General features: G+C 39.0%; 1 protein-coding gene across 1 annotated transcript in view; it reads right to left on the reverse strand.

Moving 5' to 3' along the window:
- THSD4 (thrombospondin type 1 domain containing 4) overlaps positions 1–17,550 on the reverse strand; it is a 1,326,695-nt gene that overhangs the window by 1,141,972 nt on the left and 167,173 nt on the right. Inside the window, exon 3 of the mRNA XM_053717542.1 lies at positions 12,435–12,504. Coding sequence (XP_053573517.1) covers positions 12,435–12,504 — 70 coding nt within the window. The remainder of the gene's footprint in view (positions 1–12,434; positions 12,505–17,550) is intronic.

Consider the following 17,550-nt stretch of genomic DNA (forward strand, 5'->3'; position numbering starts at 1 on the left):
TGATATGTTCCTAGGGGGGATACATTTTATTATATCTTTTCATGTGACAACACTGAAGAAATTACACTTTGCTATAATGTAAAGTAGTGAGTGTACAGCCTGTATAACAGTGTAAATTTGCTGTCCCCTCAAAATAACTCAACACACAGCCATTAATGTCTAAACCGTTGGCAACAAAAGTGAGTACACCCCTAAGTGGAAATGTCCAAATTGGGTCCAATTAGCCATTTTCCCTCCCCGGTGTCATGCAACTTGTTAGTGTTACAAGGTCTCAGGTGTGAATGGGGAGCAGGATGTGTTAAATTTGGTGTTATCGCCCTCACACTCTCTCATACTGGTCACTGGAAGTTCAACATGGCACCTCATGGCAAAGAACTCTCTGAGGATCTGAAAAATGAAATTTATGCTTACCTGATAAATTTGTTTCTTTCTTGACATGGTGAGTCCACGGATAATCATAATTCCTATTGGGAATATTACTCCTGACCAGCAGGAGGAGGCAAAGAGCACCACAGCAAATCTGTTAAATACCACTCCCTTACCCACAACCCCCAGTCATTCGGCCAAAGGTAAAGGAAAAAGGAAGTAATATAAGGTGCAGAGGTGCCTGAGGTTTATATAAAAAATAAACTGTCTGAAAATACAGGGCGGGCCGTGGACTCACCGTGTCAAGAAAGAAACAAATTTATCAGGTAAGCATACATTTAATTTTCTTTCTAATGACACAGTGAGTCCACGGATCATCATAATTACTATTGGGAATCAATACCCAAGCTAGAGGACACGGATGATAATGGAGGGACAAGACAGGTAACCTAAACAGAAGGCACCACTGCTTGAAGAACCTGTCTCCCAAAAGAAACATCTGCTGAAGCATAAGTATCAAATTTCTAAAATTTAGAAAAAGTATGTAAAGATGACCAAGTGGCAGCCTTGCAAAGCTGATCTATAGAAGCTCCATTTTTGAACGCCCAAGTAGAAGAAACAGCTCTCGTGGAATGAGCCGTGATTTTCTCAGGAGGCTGCTGACTAGCAGTCTCATATGCCAAGCGAATGACAATCCTCAACAAACAAAAAAGAGAAGTAGCCGTAGCTTTCTAATCTTACACCCAGAAATAACAACAAATAAAGAGGAAGACTGGCGAAAATCCTTAGTCGCCTGCAAATAATATTTGAAAGCACGAACTACATCCAGGTTGTGCAACAAGCGTTCCTTATGAGAAGAAGGATTAGGACACAAAGAAGGAGCAACAATTTCTTGATTAATATTCTTATCAGAAACAACCTTGGGAAGAAAACCTAGAGCAGTACGCAGTACTACCTTATCTAAATGAAAAATAAGAAAAGGAGACTGACACTGCAATGCTGAAAGCTCCGAAACTCAAAGCTCAAATGGAGCCTGTTGGAGAACTCTAAGAACTAAATTAAGACTCCAAGGAGGAGTTGCGAACTTAAACATAGGCCGAATTCTAACCAGGGCCTGACAAAAAGACAACATCTGGCACATCCGCCAGACGTTTGTGCAGCAAAATAGATAAAGCAGAAATTTGACCCTTCAGGGTACACCCTTCTCCAGACTCTCCTGGAGAAAAGACAAAATCCTCGGAATCCTGACCCTACTCCAAGAGTAGTCTCTGGATTCACACCAATACAGACTTTTGCACCATATCTTATATTAGATCTTTCTAGTCACAGGCTTACACGCCTGAATCAAAGTTTCAATAACCGACTCAGAAAACCCACGCTTAGATAAAATCAAGCGTTCAATCTCCAAGCAGTCAGCTTCATAGAAACGAGATTTGGATGAAGGAAGGGCCCCTGAAGTAGAAGGTCCTTCCTTAACGGAAGACTTCAAGATGGAAAAGATGACATCTCTACCAGATCTGCATACCAGATCCTGCGAGGCCATGCCGGTGCAATGAGAATCACTGATGCCCTCTCTTGTCTGATCCGAGCAATGACCCAAGGAAGAAGAGCAAACGAAGGAAAAACGTATGCCAGACTGAACTTCCAAGGAACTGATAGAGCATCTATCAGAACAGCCCGAGGATCCCTTGATCTCGATCCATACCTCAGGAGCTTGGCATTCTGACGAGATGCCATGAGGTTTAACTCCGGTAGTCCCCATTTGAGAATCAAACTGGAAAACACCTCGGGATGAAGTTCCCACTCCCCCAGATGAAAAGTCTGCCTGCTCAGAAAATCCGCCTCCCAATTGTCCACCCCTAGGATGTGGATCGCAGACAGACAGCAGTTGTGAGCCTCCACCCACTGAATAATTTTGGTCACCTCTGTCACCTCCGAGTTTCTCCCTGATGATTGATATAAGCCACTGATGTAATGTTGTCCGACTGAAATCTGATAAACTGGGTTGAAGCTAGCTGAGGCCAGGCCAGAAGAGCATTGAAGATTGCCCTCAGCTCTAGAACATTTATGGGAAGAAACAACTCCTCCCAAGACCAAAGACCCTGAGCCTTCAACGTGCCACAGACAGCTCCCCAACCCCGCAGACTGGCATCCGTGGTCACGATCACCCAGGTAGACCTGCAAAAACAGGTTCCCTGAGAGAGAAGATCCTGAGACAACCACCACGGAAGAGAATCTCTTGCAGCCTGATCTAGAACAATCTTTGGGGACAGATCTGTATAATCCCTGTTCCACTGACTGAGCATGCATAACTGCAGAGGCCTGAGATGGAACCGAGCAAATGGAATGATGTCCATGACTGAAACCATCAGACCAATAACCTCCATACACTGAGCCACCAATGGCCTAGGAGAGGACTGAAGAACAAGGCATGAATTGAACATTTTTGACTTCCTTGCTTCTGTCAAAAAAAAATCATTTCTAGAGAATCTATAATGGTTCCCAAAAATACCACCCTTGTAGCCGGAATCAAGGAACGTTTTCCTAAATTTACCTTCCAACCATGGGAGCAAAGAAAAGGCAACAACAACTCCGTGTGGGAGCTTGCTTGTTGAAAAGATTGCGCCTGAACTAGAATGTCGTCCAGATAAGGAGCTACCGCAACCCCCTGCAGTCTGAGCACTGCCAGTAACGCAACCAGGACCTTTGAGAACACCCTGGGAGCTATTGCAATACCAAAAGGAAGAGCCACAAACTGAAAATGCTTGTCTAGGAAAGCAAATCTCAGAAATTTGTGATGTTCCTTGTGAATAGGAATATGCAGATATGCATCCTTCAGATCTTCTTTAGTCATGAATTGACCCTCTTGAACAAGAGGAAGAATTGATCGAATAGTTTCCATCTTGAAGGACGGAACTCGGAGAAATTTGTTTACGCTCTTGAGATCTAGAATACGTCTGAAGGTTCCCTCCTTTTTGGGAATGATGAACAGATTGGAATAGAAACCCAGACCCTGCTCCAGAACTGGAACAGGAACTATCACTCCCATGTCGGAAAGATCCTGCACACAGCATAAGAATGCCTCTCTCCTTATCTGGTCTACAGATAACCTGGAGAGAAGAAACCTTCCCCTGGGAGGAAAAGTCTTGAACTTTAGCTTGTATCCCTGGGACACAATATCTACCACCCAGGGATCTGGAAGATCCCGAGCCCAAGCTTGAGCGAACAAAGACAGTCTGCCCCCCACAAGATCCTCCCTGGGATCGGGGACAGAGCCTTCATGCTGACTTTGAATCAGCAATGGGCTTCTTAGATTGTTTACCCTTGCTCCAGGACTGATTAGACCTCCAAGAGGGCTTGGACTGATCCTGTTTGGAAGAGAAGGAGGAAGGTTTACCAGAGAAGTTATGAAAGGAACAAAAATTACTTTGATGACTCTTCTGCTTATTTCTCTTATCCTGAGGGAGAGAATGTCCCTTCCCTCCCGTAATATCCAAATTAATCTCAGCCAAACCTGTAAGGAAAGGACAAAAGATTAGATTTGGATGACACATCCGCAGACCAAGACTTTAACCATAAGGCCCTGCATGCCAGAACAGCAAAGCCAGAAATCTTTGCTCCCAACTTGATAACCTGTAAAGAAGCATCCGCAATAAAATAATTGGCCAATTTTAAAGCCTTAATTCTAGCCTGAAGCTCCTCAAGAGGAGTATCCTGCTGAATAGAATCAGACAAAGCATCAAACCAATATGCAGCCGCACTGATAACCGTAGCAATACACACAGCAGGCTGCCATTGGAACCCCTGGTGAACATACATCCTTTTAAGCAAAGCCTCCAACTTCTTATCCATGGGATCCTTAAAAGAACAACTATCCTCAATAGAAATAGTGGTTCTCTTAGCCAAGGTAGAAATAGCTCCCTCCACCTTGGGAACTGTCTGCCAAGATTCCTTAATAGAATCCGCAATAGGAAACATCTTCCTAAAAATTGGAGAAGGAGAAAAAGGAACTCCAGGCTTCACCCATTCCCGAGTAATAATCTCTGAAACACGATCTGGAACTGGAAAACTTCCGCCATGGAAGGAACATCAAAAAATGTATTAAGTTTACTAGCCTTCTTGGGAGTAACTATGACTGTTGAATCAGAGTCATCCAAGGTAGCCAAAACCTCCCTGACTAAAAAACGGAGGTGCTCCAGCTTAAATCTGAAAGAAACAACCTCAGAATCAGCAGAGGGAATTACACTATCAGAGTCTGAAATTTCACCCTCAGACACCACAGAAGTATCTTCCTCCTCAGACCTATGGGAAGAAACATTTGACATAACTGCAACAGAGTCAGGAACCTTATACTTCCTTTTGCGCTTCCCATGCAACACAGGAAAAGTAGACACAGTCTGAGATACTGCAGAGGATATGTGAGTAGCCATATCCTACAATGAAAAAACAACCTGAGACGAAACACAGGGCACTGCATGAGAAGAGGATAGAGATTGGGATGATTGGGGAGAAAGCTGCGGTATAGCTTGAAAAGGAGACTCATGAACAACATGAATCAAAAAGCATATCCCTGTAATGTAATGTTCTCTCAATACAAGATAAAACAACAAATGTGGTTTAAACACAGTACAACCGCTGTTTCATCAGGCTTTACCAAAGTAAAAGTAAAGTAAAGCCTGATGAAACGGCATTGTTAGCCGAGAAACGCGTTGCAAAGCAACTTTTAAATGTTTTTAATAAACTGAAATTTTTATCACTCTTCCTTGCTCCTGTGGGTTTTGTGAAACACCCATTACTAACAGCTATTGGATTCCTTATTCAGCTGTTCGTTGCAGCCTACCACGGAGGTTGTCTGAAGAAACCGGATCTTCGTTACTATCACCTGGGCTTTAGTATTTGTTTGGCAGAGTCGCCATTGAGGAGTCAGCCGAACGGCTCTGAAGTTTCGGTCTATCTATTATTGCACTACATGTGCACATATGTTTGTGAGTATATTACCTTGAGCACAATCGGTTGATTTTCAATTATTGGAACTTGCTGCACAAAGAGCGCCTCTTCTTTTTCTGTTTTTCAGGACACCTATTCTCTCAATACATGAGGAACAAAAAGGAATAGGTGGCTCCACATTTGCATCTAAGCATAAAGTGCAAGTAACAGCTTGCAAGTCCTCTTGGTCCATCTTACCAAAATTCTAAATAAATAAATACATTTTGCAAGAAAAAAGCTGCAGAAAAAAATGCCAAAAATAAAACGTTACTGTCCCTTTAAAGAACGTTAACAATAAGAGCCCAATAACAAAACTCACCCAGAGCCCTATTAGACACCTCTACACCTCAACAAGCCTTGCTGAGATGCCTAAACTAACCTCCTACCGACCGGTGTATATACAGACTCCCAAACGGACTAGACTTCACTTCACAATGACCGCTCCAATGTAGCACCAGAGCAGCAGTGGAACAAACCTCTCACTTCCGCATTAAAGAAACACTGAGAGAAAAGAGCATGCAACACTCGCGCCAAACAAACGCCGCCCATCGTGGGCATCTACAGCACCTCCCGGCCGGCATGACAGTACAAGCCACAAAACTGCCGCCAGGAGAAAAGAAACTGCAGACCCGAAGTCTCAATGCAGTACACAGCCGTTCCAAAGTAAAAACAGCATACATTGAAGAGCCACAACAAGGAGTGAAAAGTTAACACTCCCATAAAACAGAGCCATCCAAATCCTCTACAGTGCCCCACAATACTGCCATAAAAATAAAAAACCTGCACACAAGCAGGAATAAATAATGAACCCAATAAGTGCCAAACTTTCTGACCCTCAGAAAGTAAAAACAGCACTTACCTCCATCACAATCTGCTCTAAAGCAGGGCAGCTCACAAAGTTTGAAAGGCATCACTCCTTACATGGATTTGTGGGAAACAAAAAAGACTGAGTAAACCTACACAGGCTCTTGAAAGAAGGGCAGTACAAACTACTTTAGAGGCGCAGAGGGGATTATACCCCCAAGTTCCCAATGCTTAAAAGCCACCACTGCTCTACTGAAGAGACTGACATGGACTACGGCTACACCCCAAGAAAACAAAGCAAATCTGCTCTGCTTAAAAAATAACAAACTCTTGATTAAAGAATCAGACACCTAACTTTACCCCTCCTTGCAACTGATACAAGCAAAGAGAATGAGTCAGGGTTGTGGGTAAAGGAGTGTTATTTGACAGCTTTGCTGTGGTGCTCTTTGCCTCCAACTGCTGGTCAGGAGTGATATTCCCAATAGTAATTATGATGATCTGTGGACTCACTGTGTCATTAGAAAGAAAAAAGAATTATTGCTCTACATAAAGATGGCCTAGGCTATAAGAAGATTGCCAAGACCCTGAAACTGAGCTGCAGCATGGTGGGCAAGACCATACAGTGGTTTTACAGGACAGGTTCCACTCAGAACAGGCCTCGCCATGGTCAACCAAAGAAGTTGAGTGCACGTGCTAAGCGTCATATCCAGAGGTTGTCTTTGGGAAATAGACATGTGAGTGCTGCCAGTATTGCTGCAGAGGTTGAAGGGGTGGGGGTCAGCATGTCAGTGCTCAGACCATATGCTGCACACTGCCTCAAATTGGTCTGCATGGCTGTCATCCCAGAAGGAAGCCTCTTCAAAAGATAATGCACAAAAAAGCAGCAAACAGTTTGCTGAAGACAAGCTTACTAATGACATGGATTACTGGAACCATGTCCTGTGGTCCAATGAGACCAAGATAAACCTATTTGGTTCAGATGGTGTCAAGCTTGTGAGGTGGCAACCAGGTGAGGAGTACAAAGACAAGTGTGTCTTGCCTACAGTCAGGCATGGTGGTAGGAGTGTCATGGTCTGGGCCTGCATGAGTGCTGCCGGCACTGGGGAGCTACAGTTCATTGAGGGAACCATGAATGTCAACATGTACTGTGACATACTGAAGCAGAGCATGATACCCTACCTTCAGAGACTGTGCCGCAGGGCAATATTACAACATGAGAAGGACCCCAAACACACCTCCAAGATGACCACTGCCTTGCTAAAGAAGCTGAGGGTAAAGGTGATGGACTGGCCAAGCATGTCACCAGACCTAAACCCTATTGAGCATCTGTGGGGCATCCTCAAATAGAAGGTGGGGAGCGCAAGGTCTCTAACATCCACCAGCTCAGTGATGTCGTCATGGAGGAGTGGAGGACGACTCCAGTGGCAACCTGTGAAGCTCTGGTGAACTCGATGCCCAAGAAGGTTAAGGCAGTGCTGGAAAATAATGGTGGTCACACAAAATATTGACACTTTGGGCCCAATTTGGACATTTCCACTTAGGGGTGTACTCACTTTTCTTGCCAACAGTTTAGACATTAATGGCTGTGTGTTGAGTTATTTTGAAGGGACAGCAAATTTACACTGTTATACAGGCTGTGCACTCAATACTTTACATTGTAGCAAAGTATAATTTCTTCAGTGTTGTCACATGAAAAGATACAATAAAATATTTACAAAAATGTGAGGGGTGTACGCACTTTTGTGAGATACTGTATATTAAAAAATATTTGCCTTATATTAACGCCTTTCCATGTCATTCGTAAAGACTGTGCATCTACAGGTCAGCACATCCTATTACTATACAACTGTTTAAGAATAAGAAGCTTGGCAATCCTAACCTATGTCTAGCGACTTGGTTAGCATCAGTAAACCACGCCTATCTTTCAGTTTAAGCCAATATAGGTGCCGGTTCCACACCAATGGACAGTCCTGACAAGGCTCAGCATTGTGGGGGCCAAACACGCGTCATCTGCAACTTTTTAGCTGGTGGCTTATTTGGAAGTAGCGGTGCTTTGCAAGTCTGTATGCCAGACTTTGCTGTTCGTTCTTAGAGCTGGATTACCTGCTTTGGAGGAAATACTGGCAACAAGCTTTCCTGTGCATCCAACCGTTCGCTATAGAGAGAATCTATAGGCGATATACACAAGTCTGTATTGGAAATATCTGTACCTGTGCAATGATGTCTACACACCAGATGGGGTTGCACTGAACTTACACCTGTGAATATCATTCTGAGGAGAACCACACTACTTGGCGTAAGAGGTCGTACTCACCTTGACTACGCTCTGTTACTCAGCTCTGTGATACACTCGACTATAAGCACCTAAGGAACTGGTTCCAGACAGGTTGTATACTTGAAGCATCTTGTATATCTTGATACCCTGTCACAATTTGTCCTACCGCTATTTGATGCAATACGGCAGCCGTATATATGATTACCTACTGTTTGTGCTGGATGTTGTAACTCCACAAGACTTTTGTCCACTTTTTCTACTTTCTGGATAGTATTCCCTTCCAGCAGTGCATATTGGCTATTAAATAGGTGCAGGCTTGCTATATATATATATATATATATATATATATATATATATATATTCTTGATAACCGCAGCAATTTAGGTTTTGGTGTGCAGCACACCTAGGGAGGCAGTATTTCTATATGTAGGTTTTAACATATTTTTTTTATTAAGACCTCTGTTTTTTGTACTGTACCTGTGCAAGCAGTGGTCTTTTCTGTGGAGTATTCCATCCTATTTCTAAGATGACAATTTTGTGGATTACCTAAAGAGTGCTGAAGCCCCTCTCTATTATCAGAATTATATTGTGAATTCTGATACTCTCTTTTCTTCTTTTTGTACTTATATTTATTAAGAGGGTCTGCACCAGAGCTTATTTGCAGCATAAACCTCTGCTGAGCTTTTTTGAATATTTGGTATAATTTTATGAAAAACATTTGAGTGACTACTGCTTATAGATACACAGTAGGGATCATATCCCACCCAACTGCATGCTAAATACCTCATATTTCTTGAGGTTTGACTTGCTCTTTTGTAACAGTTTACATCCAACATACTACACCGTATCTTGCACTTTGTCTCTCTTTTCATTGTCTGGGGCACTTCCCACCCCTTTCTGTATGTATGTATGTATATATAACACACACATACATACATATATATATATCAGAAATCTATAACAGTAAATAAGCATCACATTGTTCCAACTTATATGATACTATAACACTATGTATGAAACTAAAAGTACCAATGAGAAAGGATTGAAGACTTTAAATAACAGAAAGAACAATAAGTAAATAAGGCTTGAGAAAGTATTCGGCTGGACTCATTGGATGTAAAACTGCATACATCAGATATTGATATCTATTATTATTTATTTATTTTTACCATGCATACATGGAGTGAGCTCTCCGGTGTATTCGCTATCTGATTAGTATTCGGCATCACATAATCGGCAACAGGAAGTGTTTCAAGGATTATGCTGGCAGGAGGCATATGTGTGTAGCCACCAATCACCAGAAGTCCCAGAAGAGCATTACTGCTCCTGAGCCTGCCTTAACAAAGGATACCAAAAGAACAATGTAAATTTTTATAATAGAATTTAACCAAAAAAATATCTTAAAATTACATGTTCTGTCTGAACAAAAACATTTTTTGATTTTCATGCCACTTTCAATTGAAGTAAAGCCTTTATTACTTGCATTTTAAAATGATTCCATCCATATTGAGTGATCAACAAGAAAGGAAGTGTTATAATATCTTAAACACAAAAAAATGTAACAGAACATCTCAACATGGTGTGTCTGTGCCCTGAAAAGAGTCACAGATATTTTCTTACAATAAAACATGATGAAACTTCCTTTGCAACAATCTAATGCACAAGAAGCACCAGAGACCTACAGAGCCTTATCTAAAAGAAAAATCTCATTATGTTTTCTTTTTTATTTCTTGAAACATCTGGTGGTTGTTTACTGCATCAGTATTAATTTGCTTTTGCAGCCAAAAGATGTTGATAGATAAAACATCAACATGTTCATTTAGTGATTTAAAAGTTGTTATTGCATTTCAAATGAAACACACAAAACAAATATACATAATACAGAGTAGAAGAGACACTCAGACAAACATGATTACAATATAGTTTAAAAGATCACTGGACCACGGACAAACAGTTTAAAGAAAACATTCCATCAAGCTGATTCAAATGTGTAAGAGTTTAAACTATCCAATCCATCATTAACAGTTAGTAATTTGCTAATGATCAAAAGGTTCAAGGAATCTTCATCCAAAACATTTACCTAAATTTGCCAATTATATTGAATTTCTAAATTATGTTGGAACTCTGGGGTACACTTTATTTTAAGTGTATATTTGTATTATCTGTTTGTGTCAGTGTGTGTGTATATTTAAACACATCATTCTGTATTACATTTTAGATACACATCATTCTGTATTACATTTTAGATACACATCATTCTGTATTACATTTTAGATACACATCATTCTGTATTACATTTTAGATCTCACTGACATGTAGAAAACTCTATTTTTAATAACACTTCTAAATAAAAATGACCACCAACACTGATCACTGAGGTGCACCACAAGTATCTACAGTATATTTTCCTTCTTTCAATACTTATATTAATTCCCCTTCACTGCAAGGAGTGCCAGCCAACAACCATTGGAGGCCTGACACATTTTTCCCTATACATTGGTTTAAAACTGATCCTCACAACCTTTAAAATGCACCAGTTTCCAAGCAAAGAGCAGTATGGTAATAGGCAAAGAGGCAAGGCAGGGCTCACATATCTTTATGTCAAACCCTTTCGTCAACATGCAGGGGCAATCTGGAATTCATTAAATTTAAAAAATAACACTTAAGAGAAGGGGTTAATGATCATTTTTCAAGATAATCTTTTACAGGGTTGGCGTTGTGGGTGTTAATGAAAAAATTAGGCTAAGTGTTATTATGCCAATATTATTCTAAATCTAGAAGAACTGTTACTCTTTGTTTGACTATATATAGATATGTTTTCCTTGTGTCCAGGCCTATAACTATCGGTATGTAGTACAAAAAAATCAGTTACATTAGACTAAGTTTACCTTCATGTAGTGCAACTGTGCTCACTGTGATTCCGTGTTTGACTTCATGTAAGCAACATCTTTCCTTTAAAAGATATCCCATTAATTATCCAAATAATAATGCCAAACCCATAGTTCTATAATTATCAGGTCCTTTACATCTGCCCTTCTTAGCTAGTGTCTATTCCACTGGCAAATCAATTATCTTGAACATCCCCATTCAACAATGTCTGATCAAAAAGTTAAGATAATGGTGCAACTATCACAAAATAAATGAACCTATGTGGCCTTGAGCAAAGCTATCACAACACTGTCACGTTCCAAGCCTCATGGTGGTTTGTCTGTCTGCAGAGAGACAATAAATAGAGTGACCTATTTAATATCATCTTTATATCATCCAAACTGCTAAGTAGCTGTAGAGGTATATATGTTTAAAGTAGCCATAGTATTATCTTGCTTGTTTAGGCATACCATTGAAAGTTGAAACATATGCATAAGGCAATTATTTATTTCAATTTGTATTTAATGTTTGAAATACTTAATCACTTATACTTTAACTGGTGGCCTCATATGTGATCATTATTGTAATCTGTTATACAGGCTGAATAGAGAAAGTTAAAGGAATTTCTAGTGTATTTTTTTTTTTAAATATCTGAACATAGTACCATGAATAGTATACATAATATACACTGCTGGGAGAAAAAAAAAGAAATAAATAATATATTGTTATATGAACAACACAAAATATATGCAGAAATTTGGAAGTCGATTAAAAACTTTCTAAATCACAATTAACTTGTGATTTGTGCATTTTTGTTACTGTATTATCTCATTGTTGTTGACCTATGCAAAATTGTTTACATCTTTTTCAAAATTTCAATAAAAACATATATATAAAATACATATACATATAAAATACCAACAATGTCTGTAAAATAATGGCTGGGTGGCTATCTCCTTATAACTTGAGAAGATTTTTTTCTTTTTGTACATTTTAGTGAGCATATGTAACCCTAGCACATTAGCTTTAACAAACATTTTTTAAAACTATTTTTATTTGTAAATATTCATAACTGCTTGCTAATGTTTTTATATAGACAGCAACGCATTTGATAATATCCAATTCTAAACCTTACCTTTCTGTGGTCAATTGACAGCTGAGAGACAACTAGCTGAAGTCCTAAGAAAACAATGGAGCTGACCAATCTGAAAAAAACAAACAAAGTCTGTAAGTAATTGGGGTTATTGTGTCTCAAATAGTAACAGTCCTCCAGCATATCTGATGTAAATATATCCTAATCCCATTGGCTTTTTAACTTTAGCATTCCAACAGCATACCAGTACGAGCTATGGAATACAGATGTGGAATTCTTTCAGGATGACGTATTGTTGCTAGAAAACAATATTTGTCTCATTAAATTTCTGAAAAAATATCTCAAGTGGGGTCATTTTAAGAACTTTTTGACTAGAAGATAGATGGGAATAATACTGTGCCACCCATTGGTAGCAAAACAATTGTTTATAATGCTATGAATTGCATTTTAAAACTGATGGTTGATTCTTCTAAGTTGTACTTGTGTAGATACGACTTTTAGAATTTCACCAATCTATTAAACTGATCAGTAAAAGACTGTCAATTAGTGATATATTTTTAAATATTTTTAGGTTTGGTGGTTTAAATTGCCAAAGAAACATAATAATACATTTCATCACTGAAACGTGTATTTTCAATATAGAAAACATACTACAAAAAAAATGCAGTAATGTTACCACTGGATTGGTGGAGCTTAAATTACCACATTTAGGTGCATTACAGTGCCTAACAAAAGTACCCCCCCCCCCCCTTGAGCTTTTTACCTTTTTTTGCAATACAACCTGGAATTAGAATGGATTTTTGGGTGGTTTGTATCATTTGATTTACACAACTTGCCTACCACTTTGAAGATGCAAAATATGTTTTATTGTAAAACAAACAAGAAATAAGACAAAAAAAACCCCAGAAAACTTGGGCGTGCATAACTATTTACCCACCCAAAGTCAATATTTTGTAGTGCAACCTTTTACAGCAATTACAGCTGCAAGTCTCTTGGGGTATATCTCTATAAGCTTGGCGCATCTAGCCACTGGGATATTTTCCCATTCTTCAAGGAAAACCTGCTCCAGCTCCTTCACGTTGGATGGGTTCCGCTGGTGTACAGCAATCTTTAAGTCATACCAAAGATTCTCAATTGGATTGAGGTCTGGGCTTTGACTAGGCCATTCCAAGACATTTAAATGTTTCCCCTTAAACCACTCAAGTGTTGCTTTAGCAGTATGCTTAGGGTCATTGTCTTGCTGGTAGGTGAACCTCCATCCCAGTCTCAAAAATCTGGAAGACAAACAGGTTTCCCTCAAGAACTTCCCTGTTTTTAGCACCATCCATCATTCCTTCAATTCTGACCACTTTCCCAGTCCCTGCTGATAAAAAAAACCCCCATGGCATGCTGTTTCCATCACCATGCTTCACTGTGGAGATGGTGTTATCAGGGTGATTAGAGGTGTTGGGCCTGCGCCAGACATAGCATTTTCCTTGATGCCCAAAAAGCTAAATTTTAGTCCCATCTGACCAGAGTACCTTCTTCCATATGTTTGGGGAGTCTCCCACATGCCTTTTGGCGAACAGCAAACATGTTTGCTTATTTTGTTTCTTTAAGTCTTATGGACAGATATTCCAATATCCTCTGTGGCTTTGCTGCTCCTTCAGGATAATCGTTGGTCTCTTTGTTGCCTCTCTGATTAATGCCCTCCTTGCCTGGTCTATGAGCTCTGGTGGGCTGGCCTCTCTTGGCAGGTTTGTTGTGGTGTCATATTATTTCCATTTTTTAATAATGGATTTAATGGTGCTCTGTGGGATGTTCAAAGTTTCGGATATGTTTTTTTTATAACCCAACCCTGATCTTTACTTCTCAACAACTTTGTCCCTGACCTGTTTGGAGAGCTCCTTGGTCTTCATGGTGCCACTTGCTTGGGGGTGCCTATTACTCAGTGATATTGCAGACTCTGAGGCCTTTCAGAACAGGTGTATACATTCTGAGATCATGTGACAGATCATGTAACACTTAGATTGCACTTTATTTAACTAATTATGTGACTTCTGAAGGTAATTGGTTTCACCAGCTTCATAGCAAAGGGGGTGAATACATATGCACCCACTACTTTTCAGTTTATTATTCTCTAGAATGTATTAAACCAAATTATTTTCTTCATTTTATTTCACCAATTTGGACTATTTTGATTACGTGCGTTACATGAAATCCAAATAAAAATCCATTTTAAATTCCAGGTTGTAGTTCAACAAAACAGGGAAAATGCCAAGGGTGAATAATTTTGCTAGGCACTGTATGTGGGATAGAGAGTGTGAATATCTATATGCAAGTCTGTGTTTATGTGCTATTATAGATAGTGTGTAAAAGTTGCAGTTCTGTGCACGGCGCAAAAGTGTTTGGGTTTGGCCTGAACTAAAGGTTTCAACCCTACTACTATATCAGCTGTATTTATCTGTATATTTTATACCTACAATACTTTTTTTTATGTATGGGAGAGTGACATTTTCATTTTTAACTGTTGTCTATAAACATAAGTTAATGTTTTTATTATTAGTAGTAGTAGTATGATGATGCAACAGCATAATACAGATATTTGTAGAAAATGGAGCCATCTTAGTAAATAGTAACAACAGCAGAAAGTTAATTTCTTGAAAATTTTAGTTAATTAAAAGTGATTTATTTCTGATTAAATGTCATGAAGAGGATCTTAAAGGACCAGTCAATACAGTAGATTTGCATAATCAACAAATGCATTATAAGAAGACAATGCAATAGCACTTAGTCTGAACTTCAAATGAGTAGTAGATTTTTGTTAAATAAATTGCAAAGTTATGTCTATTTCCACTCCCCCTGTATCATGTGACAGCCATCAGCCAATCACAAATGAATATATGTATATGCTATGAATTCTTGCACATGCTCAGTAGGAGCTGGTGACTCAAAAAGTGTAAATATTAAAAGACTGTGCACATTTTGTTAATGGAAGTAAATTGGAAAGTTGTTTTATAATTGCCTGCTGTATCTGAATCATGAAGTTTAATTTTGACTTGAGTGTCCCTTTAAATATGATGTTAACAACGTATTTGCTAAATTCTAAAACAAATGGACATAAATTACTGAATAAATGTCTGGTTCCTGTATTAAAACAATGAAAAACAACAATGTATTAAGGCTATGGTGATGTCAACATATTCTGCTCCACCAACTTAAAACTTTACCAGCCACCACTGCTATAAATTAAACACGATAGTGTGGTAGTGCCAGGAAGAAAAATGTCTATTCTAGAGCAAGAACATTATCTGCACATGCGCAGCATAAATAAATCTTCTTACCTCACAGTTTAACCAATGAGAGATAGAAAGCAGGGGAGGCATTTAGGAAGGCAGCAGTTTGAAAGGAGATAAAGCTACAATAAATAAAGTATCTAATGCTTTCAAAAATGTTATTATTACACTATTCCTTGTTTATAACTACATGTTTGACAACCCATGGCTGTGTGAAAACATAATGAAAGTCAACTCCAGGCTTGCAGTGCACTACTTGTCTGGAGCCAATCAGGGGAAGCTTAAAGGGACAGTCTACTCCAGAATTGTTATTGTTTAAAAAGATAATGCCTTTATTAACCATTCCCCAGTTTTGCACAACCAACACTGTTATATTAATACACTTATTACCTCTATGATTACCTTGTATCTAAGCCTCTGCAGACTGTCCCCTTATCTCAGTGCTTTTGACAGACATACATTGTAGCCAATCAGTGCTGACTCCTAAATAACTCCTCCTAGCTTTCAAAACAAAATACCAAGAGAGCAAAGCAAATTTGATGATAAAAGTAAATTGGAAAGTTGTTTAAAATTGCATATCCTATCTGAATCATGAAAGTTTAATTTTGAGTAGACTGTCACTTTAAGTGTATAGTCTCACTAACCATATTCAGCTCAGCATCTCCAGTGTATTGTGCTTAAAGTTATTGTATAGTTTAAAGAATTAAATCCCAGTATCTAAACATACTCTTAAAAACAGGGGCAATTTAATTAAACTTTACAAACATGCTTTTTTTTTTTTTTTAATACTTACCTTTTTGTTACAGTAAACAGACTGCCGATCCTCCGTCGGCTTCTACGACTGTATTTTGCATATCAATGATAAATCCGGCTAGACGTCAATGGGGGAACGCAACTATTGGAAAAAGCCAGATTCGTCATCGATCTGTAAAATACAGAAGGTGAAGCGAAAAAAAAAAAAGGTATTGAAAAAAAAATAAAGCGCGTTTGTAAAGTTTAATGAATTAAAGTGCCCCTGTTTTTAAGAGAATTTTTAGATACTGGGCTTTAATTCCTTAGACTTTACAATCACTTTAAACCAGGTATTGACAAGCAGTATTGCAATAAGAAAAAACTGTTTTGCATTTGAGCATTTTCTTATTGTACCAGTTTTATCTCCCTTTAACTGTCTAGGCCAGGGATTTCCAAACTGTGTGTCGTGACACATTAGTGTGTCGACGGCAGTGTGTAGGTGTGTCCCTGATTCAGCACATTTTTTTATTTATTTATTTTTTTAATTTAAAATTGTTTTTAAATGTTTTTTTTTGTTTCCAACTTTCCGTCTGCCTGCTATGCATATCACGTAGTTGACACGTAATTGATTACCTAGTGGGTCACAGATCATCTTAACCTATTGGCGCAGCTTAGCGGGAACTGAAACTATTCCCATTGGCGGCACATTGGCTCCTGAATGCACGTGTAGTCTCCTCAATCAGCTCGTGACTGCATGTGTAGTCAGTGAGTGGGACAGCAGTGTGTTTGCAGCGCGGGCAATAGTCAGTCGGTCTCACAGAGCTATGAGGGCAGCAGCTTAAACGCTGAGCAGAAGTATTTTGTTTTGTTTTTGCAGCTAGCTCCCAGTAGTGCATTGCTGTTTCTGCTCTTGATATATGGATAGGAAGTGGAAGCTTAAAAATGCTTGATGATGAAGTCTGACTGTCTTTAGCTAATATTCCACCAAATATTCAAAAACTATTTTCATCCCATCAACCTCATACATCCCACTAAAATAGTAAGTAGCTATTGGTGTTGTTAAACTTTTTTTAATTCTTGCACATACTTACTGTTACTTGTAAATACATTTAGTTATTATATCATTTATGTATGTGTCCGTATCTCTTAAA

The sequence above is a fragment of the Bombina bombina genome, chromosome 6 (genome assembly GCF_027579735.1).
Source record: "Bombina bombina isolate aBomBom1 chromosome 6, aBomBom1.pri, whole genome shotgun sequence".
NCBI lineage: Eukaryota > Metazoa > Chordata > Amphibia > Anura > Bombinatoridae > Bombina > Bombina bombina.